The 13,157-nt window shown below is 44.2% G+C and overlaps 1 protein-coding gene across 7 annotated transcripts in view; it reads left to right on the top strand.

The window, feature by feature from the left end:
- Positions 1–463: 463 nt before the first annotated feature.
- Positions 464–13,157, top strand: part of LOC114588380 (ABC-type organic anion transporter ABCA8-like) — a 68,879-nt gene continuing 56,185 nt past the window's right edge. For 2 of the 7 annotated variants that reach the window (XR_013391793.1, XR_013391794.1), the window contains exons 1-6: positions 464–863; positions 3,115–3,227; positions 8,545–8,755; positions 9,472–9,645; positions 10,608–10,708; positions 12,639–12,865. Coding sequence is in view for 4 of the 7 variants with exons in the window: in XM_028713624.2 (XP_028569457.2) it covers positions 3,123–3,227; positions 8,545–8,755; positions 9,472–9,645; positions 10,608–10,708; positions 12,639–12,865 (818 nt within the window). In the remaining 3 variants the exon portion in view is untranslated. Of the gene's footprint in view, positions 864–3,111; positions 3,228–8,544; positions 8,756–9,471; positions 9,646–10,607; positions 10,709–12,638; positions 12,866–13,157 lie in introns of all 7 variants that reach the window. The other 5 variants (XR_013391791.1, XM_077924042.1, XM_028713624.2 and 2 more) reach the window with 4 other exon arrangements.

A 13,157-nucleotide genomic window follows, 5' to 3' on the forward strand; every position in this document is an offset into this window, starting at 1 on the left:
ATGTTATTTCCCCCTTATAGAAGGGGGGAACCTAATAACCTCAAGTAGTACTCTAGATCAAACAATAACTTAGTTTTGTGGGCCTGCCAGGTAAGGTAGCTAGGTGAAAAAGAGCCCAATTAAGTTACACCTGCCCAAACTGCTTCTTATTAAAAGTGCAGAAGCTCTCTTTCTGATGTGACCGCTCTGTTAGTAGATTGTGGAATAATTGTTTTATGCTGATTGATTTTAAACTTGGATATCACAATGCACTGAACCCTGCTCTCCCATGGTGATCAAGGAATTCATTATTTACCTGGTTCCTCTGTCTCTGCTCTGCCGTTTACTTATGCTCCTTATATCATGGAGTGGTGGTAGTCTAAAATGACGTTCTTTCCAGTTATACCAAACACAAGCCATGCTTTGGGAATCTGAGACCTCTTACTGCTCAGAAATTGGAGTGCACTTAAAAGTACTCTCCCACGTTGCAATACATTGCTCCTTCCTTTTCAATTTGCTGCAGGCAGACTATATTTACAAAGCTGTTTGATTGTGCAAAACTCTGGGGCACAGTTTTCCATCAGCGGTCCAGCTGTATCAAGAATGATTAAGTCTTGTCAGAACAAAGAAATCTCTTCAACTGTCCTGGGAGAAGATTTTCGAGGGGAGGAACTACTGGAGGACAAAAACACGAAGTTGTTGTGAATGGCCATTGCTTTTTCTGGCTGGATTTATGGACTGGAAAGAGAAAAGGCACAAAGAAGCAGAAAAAGTAGTTGGAGGCTTTATAACTCATATTTGAGACAAAGAAAATACATTGCTGTTATTATGCAGTTTTCTTTGAATCCTTTGCTGATGTTTTAGCCTAAATTGATTGCTTTAAGGTAAGCTTTTTAATGTTGCTTTCTCTTTGCCACTTGATGCATTTTCTTGCCATTAATACCTGATGAAGCCTAGTTATTTGGGAGCAAAAAGGGAAAGAGGGGAGAATTGCTACTGAATGAATGCAAACTCACTTACTCAAAGTGCTTGGATATCAACTGATAAGTGATCTGGATATTTGAACCTATGTACCTAAACTCTGCCAGCTCAGCTTGACTCATTTGTGGATTAACATTGCAGTCCTATATGCTTGTTTGGGAGTAACTCTCCTTAAACTTGGCGAGTCTTAGTTTTGAGTAAATCTGCATAGGATTGCACTTGCCAACTATGTGAAATCCTCTGCAGAGTTTGATTGGTATGCCTGTGATTTGATTTATTTAGGTCAGTCTAAAATAAATGTCTTCCTGTTGCAGCAATATCCTGACCTAGAATTTTCTTTTACCCGTAGAAATATTTTAACACAATTTTGTTGTTAAAGCACTTGAGCAGTAAAACCATGGGAAAGCTAGCTTTGAAACTGCAAATGCTAAGAGTTTTACCATCCATGTGGAGGTATTAAGGTTGCCATCCCAAATTAGTTTTATATAAAGCATTGCAAAGTTTTGACAGGTGTTCCTTATTAGGTTTGTTAGCAGCTTCACTTGATTTGGTAAAGCTGGTCACTGGCTTGTTTATGAATTTGATTGGAATAATATTCTCTTGAGTCATATTTCCTACCTTTTCTTCCCTGCTGTCCTAAATGGAATCTGCAGGCAGATGAATAGTTGAAGTAGGCTGGTTGGACTCGCCACCTAAGAATGGGTTTGCCAGATCACGTACCCAATATCGCCTCTGTCCCTTTAAATATTCTGACAGCTGGAGATTATGCAACCATTCTGCCCCTCGCTGTGTTTCTCTCTCTCACTGCCTTCTGTTGGGTGAAGTCTACGTTTATTCCCAACCCCAACAGGATTTATATATTGCTTAATTAAAACTTCTAAGCAGTTTACATAAAATGCAATATATATGTGAATATGGCCAATAAAATCAGGTGTTAAAAATGAACCCACCTACTTTTCTTTCCAAAATAAAATCTCATTCGGGGCCATGGAACAACAGGATGGGAATCCCAACATACTTGCATTGACACATTTTGAGCAGGATCTTCACCTAGAGCACTGTTTCCCAAACTTGGGTCTCCAGCTGTTTTTGGACTACAACTCCCATCATCCCTGACCACTGGTCCTGCTAGCTAGGGATGATGGGAGTTGTAGTAGTCGAACAACAACTGGAGACCTAAGTTTGGGGAAAACTGACCTAGAGATTGAAACACTACATGGAAGAAGAATGTTAGAACTCAGATGCTCTCTCAAACCTATTAGAGTATTTGGTATCTGATGCTCAAACATCCCGTTGTGTTCATGGATGGGTGCGAAATAACTCAAGGTCAAAGGCAGCAGTAGGTCCAGGAATGGTTAAACATGATGAGCAGCTGAGTGGGTGCAGGAACATGTTTTATGGAGATCCTAACTCAACTTTGGCATGACACTAACTGGATTTTCCCTATGCACGCGTTGATAAAGTTTGATTTAACCTCTTACCTCTAACATCTGTTTGTCATTAAAGACATGAGGCAAAAACCAAGTGGGCCCAGCCAATCAGCCAAATGGCAAAATTCCTACCGGGTCCCTGCTCCAAAACAGACGACCCCTAGACAGGCATAGCAAGGCCATAAGAACAACCCTAAATATAGGGAGAGGAGGGCGGGTGATCCGCTGCACGTCGCAAGAAACTGAAACTCTCCAGCGACGTGCAGCAGCCAATAGCCAACCCAACTGACCAAATTTCTGCCCCAGCAACAGAGGGGCAACCAATGGGGTGTTGTGGCCATCCAAACGGTCCTGCCCCACAACAAGGAGGCAGTTGCTGGTGATCTCACCACAATAAGTGCCCTCCATGATGGAGGACCCAACCTGTCAACCCCCCCCCCCAATATCCAGTATGATGTTTTCATCCCTGACCATTGTCCATGCTCCTTGGGGCTGATGGGAGTTGTAGTTCAAAATATCTGAAGAGCACCAAGTTGGGAGAAGCTAGTCTGGACTCTGCATGGTATCTACACATACCCAGCTAGGAAAATCAATATACGCACAGAACATTGTGCAAATAAGTGGGAGGGTGGGTTGTGTTGCAATTTATTCCTTTGCCCAGTGCTGCACTTTGCCTAGAGTGAGTAACCTCTGACTGAACAGGCTTATTTTTCATTTTAAGCAGGCTTGAAAATGCAGGGACAACGCCACAGGAATAGAAGTGTGTATCAACAGACAATTGCACTTTTGTGGAAAAATATAATTCTGAAATGGAGGATGAGGATGCAAAGCTTTCAGGCAAGTAAAAATTGCTAATCGAGGGGAAATAAATGTTCAGCATTTCTTCTCCTGTTCTTTTTTAAAATTTAAAGTTGTGAAAATTAATTAAGCGTTTGAATACAAACAGCTAACTTGTGTGCTATATTGCCATTGCCATTGCCATTTTGTTTTACAGTGAAGTCAAGGGGAGAAAGCCACTCGTAAAGTTGCAATGGGGAACTAGCCTTTTCAGTTACTGTGTTAATTGCAGAAAATTTATTTGATTTGTCAGTGCATATCATTCCAAGGATGTTCTAATAAACATGCAAGAAATAGTAGGATAAATTATAGTCCACTTATTTTTTTCTTTTATTATCATTTACCTATATACCTCTTTTTGGCCCAATGTCCCAACATATTATCAGCATCAGTATCAGCATATTAAGGATGGATGGCGGCTAACAGATTGAGGTTGAATCCTGACAAGACAGAAGTACTGTTTTGGGGGGACAGGAGGCGGGTGGGTGTGGAGGACTCCCTGGCCCTGAATGGGGTAACTGTGCCCCTGAAGGACCAGGTGCGCAGCCTGGGAGTCATTTTGGACTCACAGTTGTCCATCGAGGCACAGGTCAATTCTGTGTCCAGAGCTGCTGTTTATCAACTCCATCTGGTACACAGCCTGAGATCCTATCTTCCCACAGACTGTCTTGCCAGAGTGGTGCATGCTCTAGTTATCTCCTGCTTGGACTACTGCAATGCGCTCTACATGGGGCTACCTTTGAAGGTGACCTGGAAACTACAACTAATCCAGAATGCGACAGCTAGACTGGTGACTGGGAGCGGCTGCTGAGACCATATAACACCAGTCTTGAAAGACCTACATTGGCTCCCAGTACGTTTCCGAGCACAATTCAAAGTGTTGGTGCTGACCTTTAAAGCCCTAAACGGCCTTGGTCCAGTGTACCTGTAGAAGCGTCTCCACCCCCATCGTTCTGCCCGGACGCTGAGGTCCAGCGCCGAGGGCCTTCTGGCGGTTCCTTCATTGCAAGAAGCAAAGCTACAGGGAACCAGGCAGAGGGCCTTCTTGGTAGTGGCACCCGCCCTGTCAAAGACATCCCACCAGATGTCAAAGAGAAAAATAGCTACCAGACTTTTAGAAGACATCTGAAGGCAGCTCTGTTTAGGGAAGCTTTTAATGTTTAACAGACCATCGTATTTTAATATTTTGTTGGAAACTGCCCAGAATGGGTGTGGTATAAGTAATAAATAATTATTATTATTATTATTATTATTATTATTATTATTATTATTATTATTATACTGAATAACAGTCCAACAAAATATAATCAATCATAAAGACAGACAGACGCCTGTATGGCTATTTGCTGTAACTGGGTAAAAGTTTACCTATGGTAATTGAATGGATCCTATGGAATTGGGCCATAGCATATATCAGAGGTTTCCAGCCGTTTCGAGTCCACGGCTCCCTTTACCAACTATATTCTTTTTGAGGCTCCTGTGTGGGGAAATGCGCTCCGAGCCTCTGAAGCCCAGTTAGGTCATCCCTTGCCTGCAGCTCCTGCAGCCCCTCACCCCGTTCCAAACACCCTCCTTTGTGGTGTGTTCCTTCAGCCTCCTCGCCTCTCCCCTGTCCTTGGGAGTCCTCCAGGCTGCAGCCGCCGCTGCCCCTGGTCTCTGAGTTGCCCCGCCTGCCCCAAACAGAGCTGCCTGGCCAGCCCCAGAGCTGCCATTTGCCCTGGGGAGCTTGTAGCCAGGGCTGCTGCAACAAAGAGCCATGCAAGCCTTTGGGAGGCAAAGGCCCGAGAGGATATCAGAGGAGGGAGGGAAGGAAAGAGGGACAGAGGCCAATGTTGCTGGCGGCACCCGGAGCGTCGCATATGCTGTGCACCCGGGGGCGGGACCATGAGGGCGGGACAAACGTCCCAGGGGGGAGGGACAAGCATTCCTAGGGGGGCGCCGTGGCAAGTGTCCCACCCCATTAGGGGTGGAGCAAGCTGCACATGGCGGGCTGCTTCCTGGGCAGGGTGGGGTGGAGAGGGAGCCACGCCGCTTTGCCAGCAGCCTTCCTCCCTTCCCTCTTACTTTTTTCTTTTTTGAATTTGTTAAATTCATTTTTCTTTCTCATTCATTACACACATCTCACATTCATAACATTTACTATGCAATCCTTCCTCCCTCCCCTCCTAGGCTCCCCCCAACTTCCGCTTCTGGTTTGTTTCTCCATTCTCCCACTTTGCTGCCTCTTAAAAGAAAAAGCTACTAATAACATATTTATACAATAACTTCAAACCTAAAAATAACAATAAATACATCATATTTACGTGGGTGGCCACAGAGCCTAGGGCTTTCCAATCAGAAGGTCGGTGGTTCGAATCCCCGCGAAGGGGTGAGCTCCCATTGCTCGGTCCCAGCTCCTGCCAACCTAGCAGTTCGAAGGCACACCAGTGCAAGTAGATAAATAGGTACTGCTCCAGCGGGAAGGTAAACAGCGTTTCCGTGCCCTGCTTCTGGTTCTCCAGAAGCAGCTTAGTCATGCTGGCCACATGTACGCCGGCTCCCTCGGCCAATAAAGCGGGATGAGCGCTGCAACACCAGAGTTGGCCACGACTGGACCTAATGGTCAGGGGTCCCTTTACCCTTACTTAATTCTTAACTTAAAGATAGCTGCAGTACTTCTCCCTTTCATCCTCTTCTCCTGTTAGTTTTAATTTGCTATTACAGTGGTACCTCAGGTTAAGAACTTAATTCGTTCTGGAAGTCCATTCTTAACCTGAAGCTGTTCTTAACCTGAGGTACCACTTTAGCTAATGGGGCCTCCTGCTGCTGCCGTGCCGCCACCGCAAGATTTCTGTTCTCATCCTGAAGGAAAGTTCTTAACCCGAGGTACTATTTCTGGGTTAGTGGAGTCTGTAACCTGAAGTGTCTGTAACCTGAAGCGTCTGTAACCCGAGGTACCACTGTAATGATAAAGCTCTGTTCAGTATAGCATTGCCACTGTGATAAGCACTGTCAATATATTCTTACATTTAAAAGACATGGTTCTAATTGTGCTTTTGCAAAAAAAAATAAAAAAAAATTAAAAAGATGGGGGGGGGGGGGAGAGGTATTTCTCTCCTTAAACTATCCTAGCTGGAACAGCAAAACGTTGGCAGAATTTTTAAGGGGTTACATAAGTGTAGTAAGTTGATTTTGGAATACACCACCTTGGCTCCAATTCAAGTCAGGCTTGTATTTCACACAAACAAAGGCCTTTCCAAAAAGCAGACAAGTTCAATGGTATGCAAATACTGCAAATACTACTTATATAAAATAGATTTTTAAAAAGCTTTTTCAAAAAAAACAAACAAACAGGCAACACAACAAAGGATTAGGAAAAACAACTATGAGTAATTCAAATAAATATCAGAGCATCATTGTGCCTTGAAAACTCTTTCACCCAGAGCCTTACGGAAGTCAGTACAAAAAAAAAGAGATACCTTATAAGTCATTAAAAGGTCTGCCAACAGAAAACAAATCTTTTCTTTGATGGATTCTGAATGTAATCCCAATAAATTCTACACATTTAAAATACAGTTCCAGGTACAAAGGACAAAATAAAATGTAGTGTGGAAGATCTTCTATCCACATATTCCCCCAAATACATCTATGCTACGCCAGGAGAATCTGATAATCTTGGCCGTCAGTCATAGCCAATGAAAACATCTGGAAACTGAGAGCTGTAAAGGCTTGCTTGAGTCTAGGAAAACTAGGATTAACCAAACAGGAAGATCTGTAATGGTCATTTTAAAACAGTCAAAACCACACAGCTATACTTCCCCTTTACATCTGCAGGTGAGGCAGTAGAAGTGCTGGACTAGTGCCTTGCTTTGGTAATAGACTGGATTACTGAGGCTCAATCCAGAAAAGACTGAGGCACTGTTAGTGGGTGGTTCCTTAGATTAGATGAATGGGAGGCTGCCTGCTCTTGATGGAACTATACATCCTCTGAAGGAGCAGGTACACAGCTTGAGGATCCACTGCTGTCACCTGAGGCTCAGGCGGTCTTGGTGGCATGGGGTGCCTTCCATCAGCTTCGGCTGGTGGCCCATCTGGTCCTATCTGGACCAGGATAGCCTAACTTCTGTTTTCTCTGCTCTAGGTTAGATTACTGCAATATGTTATACCTGGGGCTGCTTCTGAAGTTGGTTCCGAAACTTCAGCTGGTGCAGAATTCAGTGGCTCACTGGGGCAAGAAGGTTTCAGCATATAAAGCCATTCCTGGCCCAACTGCTCTGGCTGCCAATTAGTTTCTGGGCCCAAATTCAAAGTGCTGGTTTTGACCTATAAAAGCTTTATATGGCTCAAGACCGCAATACCTCAAGCACTGCCTCTGCCCATATGAACTGACCCGGACCCTGTGATCATCATTTGAGGCCTGTCTTTGTGTGTCTCAAGAGGTCTGGAGGGCGGCAGTATGAGAACGAACCCTTTCTGCAGTGGTTGCCCACTTGTAGAAGGCTCTCCCCAGGTATGCTTACCTGAGGAGCTGACATGGAGCCCAGAAGATCACAATTTCCCCTAGCAATGCAAGGGAGGTATTGGAGGCCCATAACGCTTTCTCTGGAACAAAGGTGAAGGACCCCGGAATACAATGCCCATGTTCCACATGTTTTCTGTGCAGACATTTGCCCATGCTTTTCTGAGTAGAAAACGCTTCAGCTCCATTTTTCTAGCTCTTCAAGGAGTGACCCCATCTTTATGGGCAAATCCAATCTATTTGTTGGGGTTATAGATATGTGCGTGTTCGTGCACATGTGTACAAGAATGCTTGTGTTCAACAGGGGCATGGGGCATTCCCTCATCCCCTTTCCACTATATATGGAAATGGGGATGCAGGTGGTGCTTTGGTCTAAACCACTGAGCCTCTTGGGTTTGCTGATCGGAAGGTCGGTGGTTCGAATCCCCGCGATGGGGTGAGCTCCCGTTGCTCTGTCCCTGCTCCTGCGAACCTAGCAGTTCGAAAGCATACTAGTGCAAGTAGATAAACAGGTACTGCTGTGGCGGGAAGGAGAACGGCGTTTCCATGCACTGCTCTGGTTTTGCCAGTAGCGGTTTAGTCATGCAGGCCACATGACCCGGAAAACTGTCTGTGGACAAACGCCGGCTCCCTCGGCCTGAAAGCGAGATCAGCGCTGCAACCCCACAGTCGCGTTTCACTGGACTTAACCATCCAGGGGTCCTTTACCTTTACCTTTAACTTTATATATGGAACCATAGGAACCCATAGGAACAAAATTCTCATAGCTTAAAACATCCAATGTATTGTTCTAGTCAGTGACTTGTTTGTTATTTCTAGGAGTGGTTCTCGGTCTTGGTTCTCCTCCTCACATTTTACCTAACAACAGCATGGATATTCTCTGAGCCAGCTCATGAAATACCTCAGGCATTCCTTGGTCAACTAGATGATCCTTCCTTCAATTATACAGAACTTAGAATCCTGTATACTCCAAGAACAAAGATGGCAATGGAAATCATGGAAAAAGTAAAAACCACCTCTGTCATGAAAGGTATATACTATCTATTAAAACATTTTGGTACGTTATTTCTTTAGTAAGGCTTAAGTTGAAAATGGATGAGCTCTGGAGGCTGTTTTCTATGACAGGAGTGTCATCTAGATAGGCAAATAATGAGTGTCTTTGTCCACGTGCAGAGTACCCTTTTGTCCCCCCAGAGTGAATAAAGCAGAGGGTTCCCTTGTCAAACAGCCCTTCTCAGGCAGGATTGAGGCCTCTTCTGAGGAATCAAGCCATCTGTCAATAGCAGAACAGTGTTTCTTCAACTGGGGACCTGGGACCACCAGAGAACCTCAGTGTTTTGGTCTGCCCTGGCTGCACCTTTTTTGGGGGGGGGGGAGTGGGTAACATTGGCAGCTTCCCACAGGCATGCAAGAGGGAGGTGGTTAGGGAGTGAGATTGCAGCATGCAAAGTTGTCTGTGGTTTCCTTATCCTAAGCCAAGCATAGGCAAATTCGGCCCTCCATCTGTTTTGGGACTACAATTCCCACTATTCCTGACCACTGGTCCTGTTAGCTAGGGATCATGGGAGTTGTAGTCCCAAAACATATGGAGCGCCGAGTTTGTCCTAAGCTCTATAATCTTGTGAGATGCCCATGTCATAATGATACACTTGAATTGCTTGCAGCCTCTACACAAGAAGCCATTTCTCTCACTCAGTCTCTCTGTATGGAGGCTCATATAGTAACTGCAATTCTTTTGTACTAAAGGCATAAGAGTAGAACCGGTAGAAGATGAAAATGCAATGGAAGCCGCGCAAAAGAATGAATATGATGATGATGACTATGAATATGTTGGAGTTATTTTTCAGGACGACACTTCTTATCGACTCAGATTTTCTTTTCCTAGAGTGGTTTCTCCAAGCGCTAATGTTGAAGAAATCGGTAAATCCAATATGCCTTTGTATTTACATTCCATTTCTTAGATATTCATAGGTGTACTGTGCAAGCGGGTGCAGATCTGGACCCACATATTAAGTTAACAAAGATGAGTAAGCTTTTAATGTAGAATGGACAGCTGCCTATCTATCCTATACATAGACCTAAAGGTACAGGTAAAGGGACCCGTGACCATTAGGTCCAGTTGCGGACGACTCTGGGGTTGCGGCGCTCATCTCGCTTTACTGGCCGATTACTGTTATACAGCTTCTAGGTCATGTGGCCAGCATGACTAAGCCACTTCTGGCGAACCAGAGCAGCGCACGAAAACGCCGTTTACCTTCCCAACGGAGCAGTACTTATTTAACTACTTGCACTTTGACGTGCTTTCGAAGTGCTAAGTTGGCAGGAGCAGGGACCGAGCAATGGGAGCTCACCCCGTCGTGGGGATTCGAACCACCAATCTTCTGATCGGCAAGTCCTAGGCTCTGTGGTTTAACCCACAGTGCCACCCGCGTCCCTATACATAGACCTATAAATAATTAAATACTTCTGCTTCTTTTTCTTCATGTAGGAAGATATTTAAAGTAGTCATGCACACATATTCATCTACCTGCTCCTCTCCTCTGTCCCTGCTCTGAGCATGCATAACTTTTAGGCCAGAACCCTGTGGAATAGGAGGTGATAAAGCATTTCTAACATATATGTCCTACTTCAGAAATGAGACCAGATAATTCAGAACATCAAAATCCGAAGAAAATTTCAGATTAGGAGACTTTTGGAAAGCTTTTAAATTACGTTCCTTCAGACCTTTCATAGGATTTACCGAGCCAAGAATCTTTTAGAACATTTGATATTCCCTTCTGATTAAATCTGGTTTAATTACATTTTCAATGCTTCCCTGACTGTAGGGAACCTAATAGAATGTGCATATAACACATTGTCCACCTTCTTCTTCTTGCTTGTAGATTTCTGTTACAACTATACATCAGACTATTGTAAAAATCCAAAATACTGGTTTCATGGATTTCTATCACTGCAGTCCAGCATTGACAGTGCTCTTATTGAAGTAAGTAGCGTTATTTTATTATTTGAGGCATTACACTGCTGTATCATATTAGTCTCCCTTTCAAGATATATATTAAATGTAATATAAAAATGTGGAAGTCTGACAACAAAGTTAACCCAAGCCCAGCCTTAAGTCTGAGTTGCTTCCTTGACAATACAACAGCTCCAGGCTCCAGCTTTCTGTATATATGGGGAAATAGACCCTCTGCAACACAAGTACACACTTGAAGAAAAACATCTGGACTGTGCATTAATAAATGAGTAGCAACTGTACACTTGAGTACCATTAAAAACTGTTTACTTTCCCTCTTGCATATTCACTACCAGGAAGGTGTCCTGATCGGGCCAGGTGAGTCTCAAATTTCAGGGAAAGGGTGGAGTAACCCCATCCAGAACCAGGTCGAAAGGACACTGGGATCAATGAAAGACACAAATTGTTTTAGCAGCTCCCAGACCTCAGCTGAGTCAGTGATGGGGAATCTGTGGTCCACTGATTGTTGTTAGCTTCCAGCTTGTATCAGCCCCGCATGGCTAACGATGAGGGAAGACAGAAGCTGGAATGCAGCAACATCTCAACGGTCATAGGTCCTCCATCCCTGAGGCTTATATAGTCTAGTCCAGAGGGTCCCAAACTTATTTGGCCTACTGCTCCCTGGAAATCTACCTTCTTTAAGCGAACAAACAGAAAGATGCAGTGATAAATTTGCCTTCTTTTATGTATCTATATTTCTACCTACGTCCTACAACACAGTAAAGAAAGATGCTGTTGTAAATAAGACACCTTGAAGCTTGACGTTATAAGTAGGCAAGCAAGCAAGCTGCGATCCACTTCCTAGGCCTGGGTGAAGCTGAAAAGGGTTCACTGAAGCCTGGGAAAACCCCTTGCCTCCAGCACAATCGCCGGATCCAGGGGAGGCATTGTTGCCATCCCACGACTGTGCCCAACCTGGTGATAAGCGTCATTGCACAACAGATGAAACATGTATGAATGGTTTTTGAGAATTTCCTCCTCTTCTTTCTTTATGCTTCCACTGCTCCCTTATTTTTATTCAATACCCCCCCAATTGCACCAGAGGCTTCTACTGCCCCCCCGGGATCGTCCCAGTGCCCCCCAGGGGGTGGTATGTGTTATGTACTGAAGTTCTCACCCTGGGCCAGCAAGGGGATACTGTAGATAGTTATGCAAATAAGGGATCAAAAGTGGCATTCAGTGATTGGATAGTTTTAGAAAATTGTTACAGTTACATTGTACTGGAGCACTATATAAGCAGGCTGACTGAACCCTTCAGTTCAGTTCTGTCCTGGCCTGTGAATAAACAAGAGCTGTTTGAAGAATCGCTGCGTCGTCTGATATGTTCACCCTCAACCTAACAGTATTGCCCACTTTGGGAAACACTGGTTTAGTCTGACAAACTTCACCCAGGCCCAGCTGCAAGCGCTCAGCCTGATCTCTAGGAGCTTTTTACTGTCAACGAGTCCCTTATAGTTTTATTAAGCTGGGCTCTCTGTCACAAGGCCTTTTGCTTTGTGACTGCCCAAGCCTAGATTTCCTTGCATCTGTGTTTTCTGGGGCTGGGAGGCAATTCAACTTCTGCTTCTAAACAAAGTCCTAAATATATACCTTCTGTATACCTGAAGGAGCATCTCCATCTCCATCATTTAACCCGGACACTGAGATCCAGCTCCGAGGGCCTTCTGGAAGTTCCCTCATTACAGAGGGCCTTCTTGGTAGTACTGTGGTTTCATAATTTGTTGGAAGCCGCCCAGAGTGGCGACATGTGAAGACCTTTTTGCCATTGAGCTATGTCTGCAAAAAGGGGATAAGCAACAGGTTCATGTGGCAATGAGAATTGTGAAATACTCCAGAACTGTTATGGAATTGTTCGACGACTTTTTCCTAACACTGTTGCCTTCTTAATTTTAATTTTTAGCTGATCACCAATCATTCTGTTTGGGACGAAATGAAATCTATTGGTGGCATCCGTATGAGATCGTCTTCTCTTACTCCTTCAGATAGCTTAGCACACAACCTGACCTTTCTGGCTACAGTCTTGTGCTTCTCTCCATTTTTGTACTTCTTGTCACAAAATGTTTCAGGAGAAAAACGGAAATTGAAGGAGATGATGAAGACAATGGGGCTACGAGACACAGCATTCTGGTGAGCTATGGGATTGGCTTCCTATGAGAAAAAGAATAAAAGAATGATACGAGGCCCCTAGATCTGAGTTTTTGTATTTTAGACTATAGTTCCTTAATCATAATAGAGATTGGACTGGAAATGTTACCACCTTGGGCACTCTTAGGTCATTAGACAACACTGAACATGGAGGTGCTGCTTCAAATGGGAACCTGAGTTATTTTCCCTCAGCATAATCTTCTGGTACTCCTACCTTGGCTGTGTTGCCATTGGGTTGTTTATTTCCCCTTTCTTGCTCTACATCATCAGCTGC

This window comes from Podarcis muralis, chromosome 2 (genome assembly GCF_964188315.1).
Source record: "Podarcis muralis chromosome 2, rPodMur119.hap1.1, whole genome shotgun sequence".
NCBI lineage: Eukaryota > Metazoa > Chordata > Lepidosauria > Squamata > Lacertidae > Podarcis > Podarcis muralis.